This window comes from Muscardinus avellanarius (assembly GCF_963383645.1).
Source record: "Muscardinus avellanarius genome assembly, chromosome: 12".
NCBI classification, from domain to species: Eukaryota; Metazoa; Chordata; class Mammalia; order Rodentia; family Gliridae; genus Muscardinus; species Muscardinus avellanarius.
The window spans coordinates 105,682,774-105,698,613 of NC_137798.1; the positions used below are offsets into that span (position 1 = coordinate 105,682,774).

The window sequence follows — 15,840 nt, forward strand, 5'->3', positions numbered from 1 at the left end:
TGGGGGTCTTACTTCATGGTTCATGATCTTCCCGTACGTCTCCACGAGCGACTCCGCGTAGAATGGCGTCTCTCCGTAGAGCATCTCGTACATGCACACGCCCAGCGACCACCAGTCACACTCGGGCCCGTACTTGCCCATGCCGTCCTCCATGGCCTGCAGGATCTCCGGCGAGATGTAGTCAGGGGTGCCCACGGCCACAGAGGACTGGACCTGGGGGAGGACGAGGGCTTGAAAACCTAGAGCACTCCCGCTGTGCTTCCCACCACTGTCTCTAAATCGGTGGCAACAGAAAATGAAACCATCATGGAACCAACACGGTGACGCATCAGGATTAAAACCTAGAAATGTGGACGCGACGCAAACGCTCTCTTGTACCCTGAGCACCGTGGAGCTCCCAGGGCGCCCGACATCCTGCACAGCACCTGCTGCCCCACGCACCTGGCTCTCCCAGGCCCACGGGAGCACTCCTACCCTCTCACCACTGCTCCCAGGCGGCCGGCACCATGTCGCTCAAGGCGTTCTAGCTCCAAGCTACAGTTCCAGCCCTGTTTGTTTGGAAACAGGGTCTACTCTGTTGCTGAGGCTGGCCTTGAAACTGTGGTCCTCCTGCCTCAGCCTCCCAAGTACTGGGATTACAGGCATGCGCCGCCATGCCTAGAGGTACAGACTCTGGCTAAGGGCGCTCTTGCTAGAACAGAGTGGCGGGGCTCTGTGGGTGCCGTGTTTCTAGCAAGCCCCCAGGGGTGCTAAGGTTGCCCCCCTGCAGCATCTGTGCCTCCCAGCGGGCTGGGACTTGAGCATTCCTTGGTGGGGGGTTGGGAGGCAAGCACCAAGAGGGAGAGAGCAGCTCCCTGCTGCGGAGAGGCCTGGCCGAGCGTGGAGACGCCTCCCCAGCTCCACAGGAAGGCGAGGCACAGGAGGGGAGGCCACGAGAGGTTCCCGTGCCCAGAGGACCGAGGCTCACGAGGAGCAGGGCACACTCACAGGTCTCCCCACGGGGCCCACCTTGGAGGAGCCTTGGGCACGGGCAGCACCGAGGTCAGGAGCGGCGGGAACTGCGAGTGTGAAGGAACAGCAGGGATTCTGCCTCAGCAGCGTAACTGACGCTTCTCTGCTCGGTGTGACCCACCCACAGGTCCCATGGTGGCTGGTGGGCAGTGGGCACGCTGGAGACCCGGGGTAAACCACTCCGTGATGAGAAGTGCAAACGAGAAGGGCTCAAGGCCAGTGTTGGTCCCCGGGAGACTGGACTTGAGGGCAGCACCAAACTATTGACTAAAGAATCTCTGGCGAGACTTGTAACAACAAGAGAAACTGGCTTTGCAGAAAGAGAGCACCCAGCTCAGTACTCTCTCAGTATCTACTGGCCGGCTGCTTTATAGCTGAAGCCCACTAGTAGGAAAGGACGGGACGGCTGGCTCTGAAGTGTTACACAGTACACGATACGTGGAGAGCTCTGTTTTAATTTTGTACTAGGGACTGGACCCAGGGGTATTCTAGTTCTGAGCTACCCCAGGCCTTTATTTTGATCCCCCCGTTTCAGTCTCCCAAGTACTGGGGTTTCAGGTGTGTGCCCCATGCCTGGCTAAGTATAGGGAATTACTGGTTGGTATTGTGGTACTGATGATTGAAACCAGAAGCATTCTACCTCCAAGTTACACCCACTGGTCCTATTCTTTTTATTTTTAATTTGAAACAGGGTCTCTCTAGGTTGATGAGAGTCTCACCCTTTGCTGAGGCTGTCCTCAAACCTGTGATCCTCCTGTCTCAGCCTCCCAAGCACTGGGATTACAGGTATGGGCTACCATGCCCAACTAAGTATAGGGTTTTTGTTTTATTTTTTGCTTTTTTTATTTGTTTGTTGTGGTAAGGAGATGGAACCCAGGAGAATTCTACCCCTGAGCTACACCCCCAGCCCTATTTATTTATTTATTTATATTATTTTTTTTTTTGGTGGCACTGGGGTTCCTGGAAGCCCTTCTACCTCCGGGCTACACTCCCAGACCTATTTTATACTTTTTTATTTTTGGAAACAGTGTCTCTTAAGCCAGCCGGGCTAGCTTCGAACCTGCGCGATCCTTGTGTCTCTGTCTCCCAAGAGCAGGGATTACAAGCGTGCGCCACCACACCCGGCTATTTCTTTTTTATTCTTTATTTTGAAATACTCTCACTGAGTTGCAAAGGGCCTCACTAAGTAGCTGGGGCTGGCCACGAACCACAATCCTCCTGTCTCAGCCTCCTGAATATTAGGATTACAAGTATATGCCACCATGCCCAGCTTTTAGTTGTTTTTGGTGGCACTGGAGATGGAACCCAGGGGCATTCTACCTCCAAGCGATATCCCCAGCCCTATTTTTCATTCTTTATTTTGAAACAGGGTCTCGCTAAGTTGCAAAGGGCCTCACTAAGTAGCTGAGGCTGTCTCCAAACCATGATCCTTCTGTCTCAGCCTCCCAAGTGCAGGGATTACAAGCGTGCACCACCACGCCCGGCTTAAATATAGGTTTTAAAGGAGAAAAACAATCCCCAAATATACAGGGTGAAGCTGTAACCAAGGCCACAAGAGAATACAACAGTTTCTCTGTGCAGGGAATCCAGGCCTGGAAGGGGTCACATTGCGTGGAGGTGGGAAGCCACCTACAGGCCAGCCAGCCACAATGCTGGTAGAGCCGGGATGAGGCTGGGGTCTCCAGCACCACGGGGATGGTGGAAGTCCTGGTAACATTCTGCATTCCAAGGAACAAGGGGAGAAAGTCCTGGTCTCACAGGAAACTACTGAAGGCAAAGTGAAGGGCGGCCACAGGGGCCCGGCGCTGCCTGCATTTGCTGCAGGGCTAGCAGGCTTCCCAGGCGTTCCCTTGAAGGCATGACTTAAAGACTGTGGGGGAGGGGAGTGGGGATGGAACCCAGGGGCATTCTCCCTCCCAGCTACACCCCAGCCCTTTCTTATTTTTTGTTTTGAAACAGGGTCTTACTAGGTTGATGAGGATGCCCTCAAACTTGTGTTTCTCCTGTCTCCACCTCCCAAGTACTGAGATGACAGGCCATGTATTCCAGCTGAGACGTTCTTAAATTTAAAAATTCAGGCGCACACTTGTCATCCCCGCACTTGGGAGGCGGAGAAAGGAGGATCACGCAGGTTCGAAGCCAACCTCACTGGCTTAAAGGACCCTGTTTCCAAATAAAAATATAAAATAGGTCTGGGAGTGTAGCCCAGAAGTAGAAGGGTTTCCAGAAACCCCAGTACCACCAATAAATAAATAAATAATAAATAAATAAATAAAATTCCCCACATACAAAGCTTCAATTATCAGCCGGGTGTGGTGGCGCACGCTTGTAATCTCAGCACTTGGGAGGCTGAGACAGGAGGATCTCACAGGTTCGAAGCCAGCTTCAGCTACTTAATGAGGCTCTCAGCAACTTAGTAAGACCCTATTTCCAAATAAAGTATAAACTAGGTCTGGGAGTATAGACCAGAGGTAGAAAAGCCCCTGGGTGTGGTGGCACACGCTTGTAATCCCAGCATTTGGGAGGCTGAGACCAGAGGATCGTGTTTCTCAGACAGCCTCAGCTACTTAGTGAGGCCCTCTGCAACTTAGTGAGACCGTGTTTCAAAATAAATAATAAAAAAAATGACAGGGGGTGTAGCTCGGAGGTGTAATGCCCCTGGGTTCCATCCCCAGACCCGCAAAAAAAAAAAAAAAAAAAAAAAAAAAGAAAAGCCCCTGGGTTCCACCCCCAGTACCACAAAAAAAAAAAAAGCTTCAATTATCTCCTAAATGAATTGATTTTCTTAATTTATCTTAATAAATTTAATGGCTAGGGATATTGGCTCCGAAGTAAAGCCCTTGTCTACTAGCATGTTGTGGATCTATCCCCACACCATAAAAACAAACTAGAAAGGGGCTAGGGTGCCCCTCATGGCAGAGTATGTGCTTAGCATGCTCAAGCCCTGAGTTCAACCTCCAGCACTAAGAGAAGCAAACGTAATTTCTTACTTGTATCTCAAATTGGACCCTTGGAGGCCCTTCTAACTACAAGCTAAGCCCACACCCATATGGAAAACCTCCAGCCAAATACCTACAGTTCCATCATCATTCATCTTCAAACAGGATCCAAAGTCAGCCAGGCGGATGTGACCATTTACATCCAAAAGGACATTGTCGGGCTTAATGTCTCTGTTAGTAAAATAAACACACAAGTTAGCCATCGCCATGCAATGAGTCAGGCAGGTCAAAGCTCAGGCCCAGGAGAGCTGCGACCACACCACTCGGGAACCTGGTAACCACCGAGGCTGCGCCTGCCACACCACGGCCCCAGGCTGAAGAGGCAGCACTGTGTGCTCCTCCCATCCACCCGCCCAGCTGATGCCCTGGGCATCGCCCTCACAGCCCAGACAACGCTGCGCCCGCCATCAGGATGCTTGCACACAGCCAAGGGGCGGAAAATGAACGCCCCAACACATAAATACGCCACACCACCCCAAACCCCATCACAAGTGCCAGTCTGTACAGGAAGGACGCAAGTCAGGCGGGGGTCAGGCGTCTTCCACCGAGAAGTAGCACACGAGGAAGTAAAGAGGCCAGGAAGACTCGCAGACTACCGCAGCCTGGCAACCGTCTGCCGCCCAGATGGCACCTACAGGTGGAAGCGGCCTGGGCGCTAACTGCTCTGCAAAGCTCTAGCAGCATGCGCCTGGAGGAAAGCAGACCCGCCTGATAAACCTTCCTTCCTCACTGCCTCCCCAAGTACTCAGCCCAACCACTCAGCAGTACAAGTCCTCCTCCCCAGCCTGAACAGTATGAAGAGACAAACTCTCAAGGCAAGGGAGGAGTTCACTAGACGTTATGTTCAAGTCTGTTCCCAGAAGCACCGCACATAACCGCCCCAAGTGGGGAGACCTATGCCTCCACCTACACAATGATAACCGCCCAGGGCTGCAACCACAGGACAACATCACCCTTAACGAGAACCCCTGGAACACGTTTCTCCCCCAACAGCAGGGAGAAAGTCCACAAATTAACATGAGCAAAAGATGACAGTTTTCACCAAGAAACTACAGAAGCTACACAAGATCACAAAGCAAAAGAGAACTCTAGCACAGCATTTCTGACTCAAACATCCTAAAACAAACATTACAGAATATGAAAAAGGAATCAGCCAAACACCACAATGAATAATCTTTAAAAGCTAAGAAAAAGAACCGAATAAAAACAAAAAGACAGAAAAAGAATGGATTTAATTTGAGAAGAATTAGAAGAAAAAATAAAATCTTAACCAGAAATGAACACTAATTAGCCAGGCACGGTGGTATATACTTGTAATCCCAGTACTTGGGAGACTGAAACAGGAGGCTGCAGGTTCAAGGACAGTCTCAGTAATTTAGACAGCCTCTGCAACTTAGTAAGACCCTGTTTCAGAATAAAAAAAGTAAAAAAGGATATGGGTGTGGCTTGGAAGTAGAACACCCCTGAGTTTAATCCCCAGTACCAAAAAAAAAAAAAAAAGAAGACTACAAGATGCCCAAAGAAGAGTAAATTTAGGTAAAAATCTAAGGTCTAGAGGCATAAGGACACAATAAAGAGAGCAACAGTAGCCGGGCGTGGTGGCACACACTTGAAATCCCCGTGCTTGGGAGGCCGAGACAGGAGGATCACGCAGGTTCAAAGCCAGCAACTTAGAGAGACCCTGTTTCCAAATAAAATATAAAATAGGCCTGGGAGTATAGCCCGGAGGTAGAAAGCCCCTGGGTTCCACCCCCAGTACCACCAAAAACAAAAACAAAAAAAGAGAGAGCGCAATTGTGAGAATACAGGCAGCCAGAGACTGGCAGGAGCCAGGCCACAAGGGCCTGCACACGCCAACGGGGCCGGAAGGGGCCAGAGCAGTGAAGCCCACACAGGTCAACTGCGGCCCCCAGGACTCTCCAGAGATCAAAAGACCCAGGCTGAGAAGGCCCTTTCAGTTGAAAAAGAAAATCAGTTTCCTGCTTTTGGAGCCAAGAACGCTGACACTGAAGCACACACAGGATATTAACACGACAGAACAGCTAGGAAGGAATCCACAGGTTCCCGGTGTGGTCTCCAGGAAGCCTTGGCCAGCTGCGGTGCCACAGCGCAGGAGGCAGAAAGACCACAGAGGCAAAGACAGCATCCAGAAACATGGTGCTGATGGAGAGAAAGTGATCCTGGGGCAAGGACAGTGCTTCAAGTCATGGGGAAGACAGACTTACACACACAAGTGGGGTTGTGACTAGTGCAGAGCCTTCTGGTTAAAGATACGAGACCTGTTCTCAATTATCGTCTAAAACAGTAAATGCAAACAAATCAGACATCAGAGTCAAAAATGAAACTATAGTAATCCCAGGACTTACTGGGCGCCATAAGAGAGGCTAAGACAAGAGGGTCGCAGGTTTGAGGCCAGCTTCAGTAACTTAGTGAGGCCCTCTTTCAAAAAAAGCAATAAAACAGAGCTGGGGGAGTAGCTCAAAGTCAGAATGTCCCGGGCTCGATCTGCAGTGCAGGGAGGCAACTATGGTTGTGTGCCATCTCTTCCCCATCAGATGGTAAAAATTCAAAAGCCTACAGAAACACTGTGTTGGCCCCGCTGCCAAGAAAAAGGAGCTTTTCTCCAGTGCTGCTAGGAAAACAAGAGGATTTCACCCCAGAGGGGAATCTGCAGCTCCTGACCAGCTCCACATGGCTCCTGTCTCCCTCCCTCTCTCTCTTTCTTTTTTTCTTTTTTCTTTCTTTCTTTTTTTTTTTTGCAGTACCAGGGATGGAACCCAGGAGCACTGTACCTCTGAGCTACACCCCCAGTCCAATTTTTTTAGTCTGTTTATTTTCTTATTTATTTATTTATTTTTGTAGCACTGGGGGTGGAACCCAGGGCTTTTCTACCTCCAGGCTACACTCTCAGACCTAGTTTATACTTTATTTGGAGACAGGGTTTTACTCAGTAGCTGAGGCTGGCTTCCAACCCGTGCGATCCTCCTGTCTCAGCCTCCCAAGCGCCGGGATTACAAGCGTGCACCACCACGCCCAACTCTAGTCTTTATTTTTGAAACAGGGTCTCACTGAGTTGTGAAGGGCCTTGTTAGTAGCTGCGGATGTCTGTGAACCGCGATCCTCCTGTCTCAGCCCCCCCAGTTCTGGGATTACAAGCGTGCCCACCACGCCTGGCTTGGCTTTTTCTTTTGATTCAGCAACCCCACTTCTAGAAATTGTCCTGAAGACAAACCACACACACACACGTGCGCGCGCACGCGCAGTTACTCATTATTACGTTACTCATAACTGGAAGATACTGGAAACTACCTGATGTCCACTCCTAGGAGGCTGGGTGGATACATTATGGAATCTGCGTGCAACAACACTATGCAAAAGTAAAAGAATGAAGAGCTCAGGAACTGACAAGATGGCTTATAGGATGTGTAGTTAAATAAAACAAGCAATCCAGCGCATTCTCTCTCAAGGAAGGAAAAACGAGAAAACGTCTGCTTAGCTCAAACAAGCAGGAACACCACGGCGGAGGACCGCAGTCTGGATACAGCGTGGGCAGACGGGCTTCCGAAGGGACTGCGTTTCTGAGTTACACTGTGCACAGCCTGGTGTTTGGGGAACACGCCTCAATAAAGGGTGGGAAGCAGAGCCTCAAGAGGAAAGCTAACAAAAACCGTGCCTGGATGAGCGATGCCAAAGGAAAGCAGCGGGGAAGCAGCACCGCGCACATCCAGGCAGCCCGCGAACGCCCGCGGGACCGGCGCGCAGGGAGGGTGGCCACGGGGAGGTGCAGACCTCTTTCAGGGGCCTGTCTGGGTTGGTAAAGTGGGCAAGGCAGCCTGGAGTTGTTCCAGACAACTGGTCTCACAGGGGCTGAGAAGCAGCTCCCTGCTGGAAGGAGCACATTCAAGGCATCGTGGGCAACAGAGCAAGACCCTGTCTTAGAGTAAGACACCCAGCACGGGCGGGGACGTCGCTAGTCGTAGAGCGCGTGCACGGCAAGCACATGCACTGGATTCAATCCCTAATCACGAAGAAATGAAGGAATAAAGTGACTAATTCCTTAGACCTGTAATGAATACAAGACACATCTCTACTGAGAAGCAGGCACAACTCTGTCATGAAGACAGAGCATAAAATCTCATGTTAAAAACGTCAATAACTTAGAGAAGCAGGTACAACCAGATTAAAGAACACACAGGAGAAAAAGAAAAGGCACGAGCCTGGCGTGCTGGTGCACGCTTGTAATCCCCACACTTGGAGGCTGAGACAAGAGGATTGCACAGGTTCGAGGCCAGCCTCAGCTACTCTGCGAAGCTCTAAGCAACTTAGTGAGACCCTGTTTCCAAATAAAGTATAAACTAGGCCTGGGAGTATAGCCCAGAGGTAGAAAAGCCTTTGGATTCCACCCAATAACACAAAACAAAAAGAAGAAAGAGGGGGGAGGGGAGGGAGGGAGTCAGGCAGGCACCATCTCAAATATCACACTGAAGCCAGGGGTGGTGGTGCACACTTGTAATCCCCGCATTTGGGAGGCTGAGACAGGAGGATCGCACAGGTTCGAAGCCAGCCTCATTTGGCTTAAGAGACCCTGTTTCCAAATAAAATATAAAATAGGTCTGGGAATGTAACCTGGAGGTAAGAAGGCTCCTGGGTCCCATCCTCAGTACCACCCAAAATAAAATAAAATAAAATAAAATAAAATAATCACATTGAACTAAGCAGCCCCAACTCCCGGCCACAGCAGGACAGCACAGCTGTGGCACCACAGGCACAGACACATGCCACCTAGTCGCTCCAGGCGGCCCGTACCTTCACTGTGGGTGCCACGGAGCCCTTAGGAGCCACGCCTGCCTAGGAAAGCCAAAGCTTTACAAGGCCCAAAAGGGGGCTGGGTGCAGCTCTGTGGCAAACTGCATGCTCAGCACATGCAGAACCCTGGGTCCAATCTCTAGAACAATATAAAAGCAGAAATCAAAGCCACAGAGAGCAAAAAGCCTGGGAGCCTCTGCAGAGCAATGTCAGAGAGAACCCACCGAGCCGCCCTTGACAGTTCAAGTGCCCCTTTTCCCTGGGCTTGCACCGTGAAACTCCCTCCTACAGGGTGATCACCAGCCATGGTGTGGATGCAACAACAGAGCCCCACGCGCGCCCTTTCTCCAGAGCCCTGGAGGGTGTGTTCCACCATCAAGGAATGGGCCTGGCAAGGAAGACAGATGAATTAGAAAAGTGCAGTCCCAGAGAGGTGAGAAGACATCTCCCCTCTAGACAAGCATCCCGGGATGAGCACAGGACAGCAAGAGGGAGGAGGCGGGGACTCCTCCTGAAAAACAGACCAGGACGGCCTGACTGAGTGTGCAGAGCTCCGACACGACCTCGGGATTTGGGCATAATTAGTGAGAGTGACATAGAAAACCAGGCTAATGGGACAATAATGGAATAATACACTCCAAGAAAAACAAAGAGGTATAAAATGTTAACTATCCTAAGACTCATATATGAGTAATATTCGCACATTCATCATGAGCATCAGAACTGACTTTACCTAAAGGTTGTGTGTGTGTGGGGGGGGGGGGGTGGGGGGGGGGACGGGAACCAGGGATTGAACCCAGGGACTTCTACCTCTGACCGACGCCCCTAGCCGTATTTTATTTTCAAACAGTGTCTTGCTAAATTGCAGAGGGCCTTGCTAAATTGTTGAGGCTGGCTTCGAACCTAGGACCCCCTGTCTCAGCCTCCCAAGTACTGGGATTACAGGCACGTAGCAGCACACCTGGCTTGAGCAGCTTTACTAGTTGGGAGGATGTGGAGGAGGAGAGAGGACACAACTATCAAAGAGCTAAACTGAGTATGTATGTGCGTCTAGAACGAGAGCGAGAGGAGGACCGCAAGGAGGATCAAGCACTGCACGAACCAGGGGACATCAGGAAGGTGGTGCTGGGACTCTCCTGGAAGAGAAAATCTGGAAGAGATAAATCCTGTGGAAACACTGACGGTTTTTATTTTGTTGGTTTGTTTGTTTGCAGGTCTGGGGATGGAACCCACGGGCATTTGACCTTCAAGCTACACTCCCTACCCCATTTTTTATTCTTTACTTTGAAACCAGGTCTCACTGAGTTGCGGAGGGCCTCACTAAGTAGCTGAGGCTGGCCTTGAACTGTGACCCTCCAGTCTCAGCCTCCTGAGTGCTGGGATGACAAGCTGCTGGGAATACAAGTGTGTACCACCACGCCAGCTTCTACTGATTTTTTTTTTTTTTTTTTTGCAGGTCTATGGGTGGAACCCAGGGGCATCTGACCCCTGAGCTACACCCCCTGCCCTATTTTTTTTTTATTCTTTATTTTGAAACTGGGTCTTACTGAGTTGCAAAAACCAAACAAACAAATTGTTACCCAAGGCAGGTGTGGTAGTGCACACGTGCAATGCCAGTACTTGGGAGGCTGGGATAGGAGACACCTGCAGGTTCGTTCACAGCTTCAGCAAGTAGTGAGACCTCATCAACCCAGTGAGACTGTATATATAAAAATAACCAGGCTGTGAGGTGTAGCTCATAAGGTGGAATGCCTCTGGGTCCCATCCCCAGCCACACACACACACACACACACACACACACACACACACACACACACACACACTGTTGTCATAAAGCAACTTTAGTGAACACACCAATGAGCCAGGCCTGGCTCACAGGCGAGGCCGGGCTGCCCACTCAGGGGCCTCCAACAGGAGGACTTGCACAGTAAATATGGCTTCCATGAAAGAGAAGGCAGTGGTTACCTGTGCACATAGTGGAGCTGGTGGATGGAATCAATGGCCAACACCATTTCACCAATGTAGAATCTGGCCATGTCTTCTGGAAGCTTGTCTTCAAACTTGCTGAGCAGGGTCAGCAAATCACCACCCACATAGTAATCCATGACCAAGTACTAGAGTGGGGAAAGCAAAGGAGAGGTCACAACACTCAGTCAGCACTGGCCCTGACAAAGACCAAGCACCTCCCTAGAAGCTGCCTGACTCCAGTGGCTGAGCCAAGGCTTCTCCGCTGCGCCTGCAGCCTCCGTGATCTTCCCAAATGTGCCCTGGTGCTGGGCGTGGCGGTTCACGCTTGTTAACCCCAGGACTTGGGAGGCTAAAATAGGAGGATTGCTGGCCCAAGCACAGCCTCAGCAAGTAGTGAGTCTCATCAACCTAGTGAGACTGCGTTTCAAAATAGAAATGGTAGCCGGGCGTGGTGGCGCACGCTTGTAATCCCCGCGCTTGGGAGGCAGAGACAGGAGGATCACGCAGGTTCGAAGCCAGCCATGTGCGCTGGTTTAGGAGACCCTGTTTCCAAATAAAAATGTAAAAAAATAGGTCTGGGAGTGTAGCCCGGAGGTAGAAGGGCTTCCAGGAACCCCAGTACCACCAAAAAAAAAAAAAAAAAAAAAAAAAAAAAATAGAAATGGTATAGGACTGGGGGTGTAGCTCGGGGGGAAAATGCCCCTGGGCTCAATCCCCAGTAACACACACACACACACACGCACACGCACACGCACACACACACACACACACACACGAGCGCGCGCCCTGACCTACTACAGCAATGCTGCAACTGAAGTTACACACAAGGCAGAGGACAGACTTCAATAAAGAGAAACTTAGTCGAGGAAGATACAACTGAAGGCGTAGGGCTTGCGTTGTAGGGCTTGCGGCTGGAGAAAGCCGGCCAGGAGCCATGACCCACAGCAGCAGCACAACCTCGGGCCTCCGAGCCCTGCGGGCTGTAGCTCTCAGGCCCTCACGCCCCAGGAGGACACCAGACCAGAGAAGGGAGGCGAGTCATCTACAAACACGCGGGGCATCAGCAGCTCTTGTGGGAGACACGGTGTCATCAGAGGCTGGAAATGAAGTGTCATGACTTCACCCCACGTACAGCTCAGAAAACCCACTGCCAGAGCTTACTGTGCTCTGCAAAACTCACTGGCTTACTGCCCCTTTACAGGAATAAACATTATCCAGTGCCTTCCTGGGAGCTTCCACCACCCCTTCTTTTTATTCAGTGCCCCTGATTACACCGAGGCTACTACTACCACTGCTACCACTTCCTGGATGGTTCCAGGTACACCCAGAGGAAGGGGCAGTATCGCCAATTTTGGAAATCCACCACCCAGAGCAGCGCGAAGGGAGCTTCCTCTGCTAAGAGGGCTGAGCCTGCCCCTACGCTTGGACAGCACTGGACCAAACGCGTGCCGGGCAGTGGAGACATGGAGAGGCACCTGGGGAGACCTCTGCTGGGGAGAGCATCTCCCAAGTAGCACGATGCCCCTGGGGGCATCCTCCTGGGTCAGAGAGGCCAGGAAGAACAAGACCCCCACAGCAGCCAACACACTCACTGCCAGGGCCACTAGGCCTCAGAGAGGTCTGGAGAAACCATCCCCACCCCACAGCAACCGCCAACCCTGGGCTAACTTCCTGTTGAGATGTGAATGTTCTGGTGCGGACGGTTAACTTCTAGCCCATCAGGGAAGAAACACCTCTGCCTGGGTGGCTGAGCCAGGGGAATAGCCTGCTAGATGCACGGAGACCCTAACAGCAAGGACAACCCTCGCTCACTGTGCGACTGCCGCGCTCTGGGCTGCAGGCTACCCGACCTGGACCTGATCTTCGCACACCAGCGCTCCCCTCGGGTACAATCAAGACCCCTCTTATAGGGGCGCCCTGGTGACATGCGCAAGTCACCAGCTAGTAAGTGTCAGGACTGGACTAGACATCTGCACTGCACTGGTCGTGTCTCTGAAGAAACTAACGAACCACCACACGCTGCTCAGGACGGGACCGGCGCTGGCAGACCTGAGGAAATCAGAGATGACAGTATTTTAGGCTCTTTGCAAGCAGAGTTCCAACCAGGAGCCCTCTCCTGTTTCCAAAATGAACATCAGCGGTGCCTCCTCCACGAAGCCGGCCTGCCTCCTCTGCCCTGACAGGCAGCCTCACTTGCGTCCAGGCCCCAGCTCTCCATCGACAGGGCCGTCAAAGGGAGCCCTGGGCCCGCCTGTCCATCTCACCCATCTCACCCAACTTTCACCACAGCAGCACCTCAGTGGAGTCCGCCCACTTCATTTTTTCGGGTGTGTGTTCATTCCCTCACTCTCTCAACAATGAGCCGTCATTCCCCTGGAGGCAAGGACCCGTGTGCGTAAGACAGCAAGGTCACTCAGAGGAGCTCGCGTTTGGAGGGAGATGGCCACAGCAAGCGTGCAGACCAGTGCGAAGGGGCGGGACAACAGGCCCATCCAGGGTGGCAGCAAGGCCAGGAGACCAAGCAGACGGGGGACGGCCAACTGCCCGGGGTGGCGGGCACACTGCAGACAGAGTGCGGTCTGTGCAGAGGCCAGGAGGAGAGCCAGCCTGGGCCGCGGAGATGGGAAGCGGCGGCCACGGCCTGAGCCACGAGCAGGGAGGAACGGGGCTACCACGCGAAGGGCCCACCATTCAGCTGGGGACTGCCAAGTGGGGCAATCCTGGCGGGAGGCAGACGTGGAGGGCGACAGTTGCTGAGACGCGCGTGGGGGACAGCCTAAGGAGTGACCAGCGTAGGCCTCACGCTTAAATGAAACAGTGCCACACGAAGCCGAGCCCTAACACGTCCCACGTCGGCCCAGAGAGCTAAAAAGAACAAGATGCACACCACGGCAGTGTGGATGTGAACGACGGTCTCCTGGAAAACAAGCTCACAAAAAGCAAACACAGGGATCAACAGGGCAGGCAGGTAGAGACTCAATGTGAAGCGCTAGGCCAGTATCCCCTCTGCCATGTGATACAGGATTCTAAGGCAAGTCAACAGGGTAGCAGCCTAGTTGGCAGAGACAGGTTTACTTTTTATGAGACTTGAGGTTAGACCCTACAACAGAGACCATACATGCCCCGGCTCGTGGGTGTGGGAAGCCATGGCGCCATGCCAGTCACCAGCACGGCACGCACATGCGCTCTGCTGCCCGCTCGTGCTCTGCTCACACACACCCGCTCACAGGCAGCAGCCCACTCTGCTGCCGGGACCCACAGCCTCGCCCAGGACGCCTCGGCCCTGCCTCCTTCCTCCTGCCCTTCCTTTTCACTGGGCAGCTCCTAACACTCAAGAATGAGTCTTCGCTGGGACCCCTAACTGAGGTGTCTTACCTTGGCATTACCTGGTAATGCTCGCCTAACACACGGCAGCTCTCTGCTAATTTTGGAGAGATATTGAAATAAAAAAGAAAAAGGTTATCTTCTTTTGTATAGACCCACACTGTGTGGTGCTCCCTGGAAAATCATCCAGTTCTTATCAAGATGGAGTGGAGTGGAAGTGGTCCGCTTGAAGAGGGTTTCTGTGGATACAGCCCAGGAGCACCTGTCACCTGCCGGGCGCCCAGGTAGGAACCCTGGAGTGCTTACTGTCATGTGTGAGGTCTGTGTTCAATCCCCAGTACAAAACAAAAACAAAAACCCAGAACTTAAACTAATCCTGGATGCTCAAATCTAAGAGATTTCCTTCTTTTTTGGGGGGGTGAGAAGAGGTTGAAGGGGGTTGGGAGGGGGTCTACCTCTGAGCTATACCCACAGCCTCCCCCATCTTAAAATTTTGAAACAGGGTCTCACTAAGTGGCTGAGGCTGGCCTCAAACCTGCAATCCTCCTGTCTCTGCCTCTCAACTACTGGGATTACTAGCACGCACCACCACACCAGGCTCTAAGAGACTTCTTTGATGTCTGAAAGAGATTATTTGAAGATGAATAAAAGAAATCCTGTATTATTCTACTTCTTGTGAGCAAGTGGAACCAGTGTCTGGGAAGCTTCAGAGTGACTAGGTCAGTCAGCTTTGTGGAGAGGAAGGGGCTCAGGTCCCTGCTTGGAAGCTGTGGTGACGATGGCCACAGTGCCCTCCTCAGCCTCAGCGCTGGCCAGGGAAGAGCATGCAGAGGTCTGCAGCCTACCAGGCCCGCCAACCTCGAGCTCCGCTGAGAGGCTTTGAGGTCTAGGAAATAAGAAGTCATCTATTGTCTTTTTTCCCAGTCCTATTTTATTTTGAAAAAAGGTCTTGCTCAATTGCTGAGGCTAGCCTCAAACCTGTGATCCTCCTGTCTCAGCCTCCCAAGTACTAGGATGACAGGCATATGCACCAGGCCTGGTGAACAGTCATTCTAGAATTTAAAATCCTGAAAAAGTGGTGTGGTCACTGGTAGCTTGAGGCCCACAGGTCAATCTCCCCCACACCTCTACGCCAGTTGAATGGCACACAAGGCACTCGATCAACACGACACCCTCCGTGGAACAGAGAGGACAGTGAGCCCAGCCAGAGCAGGAAGGGTGGACGTGACCAGAGGAACCCAGCATACACTGCGCCGGCCGGCCGGCCGCCTGCCTGCCCCACGGCAGCAGAGGAGGAAGAAACTGCTGTGCCGCACACAGCTAGAGCATCTAAAATCCCCACAGCAGTTTCTTATTCTTAAACATAATTCAAGTTAGGAAATATTTCAAACCCACAGTTTATTTAAATGTAATACACCCAGAGGATGGTAATCCAGTAACCTGGGAATTAGAAAACAGACAATAACCACCAGAGGTGGTGGTGCGTGCCTGTAATCCCAGTACCTGGGAGGCGAGACGGGAGGGTCGGCAGGTTTAAAGCAGCCTCAGCTCCTCAGTGAGCCTCTCAGCAACTTAGTGAGACTTTTCCAAACAAAATAGAAAATAGGTCTGGAGCCGGGCGTGGCGGCGCACGCTTGGAATCCCATTCGGGAGGCTGAGACGGGAGGATCGTGGTTCGTGGACAGCCTCCGCTATGTAGTGAGGCCCTTTGCAACTCAGTGAGACCCCGTTT

The 15,840-nt window shown here is 52.0% G+C and overlaps 1 protein-coding gene across 1 annotated transcript in view; it reads right to left on the bottom strand.

Annotated features, from left to right (window-relative positions):
* Positions 1-15,840, bottom strand: part of CDC42BPB (CDC42 binding protein kinase beta) — a gene marked incomplete at both ends in the record, with an annotated part of 113,308 nt that overhangs the window by 47,917 nt on the left and 49,551 nt on the right. The window contains 3 exons of the mRNA XM_080707347.1: positions 13-213; positions 4,088-4,181; positions 10,782-10,930. Coding sequence (XP_080563473.1) covers positions 13-213; positions 4,088-4,181; positions 10,782-10,930 — 444 coding nt within the window. The remainder of the gene's footprint in view (positions 1-12; positions 214-4,087; positions 4,182-10,781; positions 10,931-15,840) is intronic.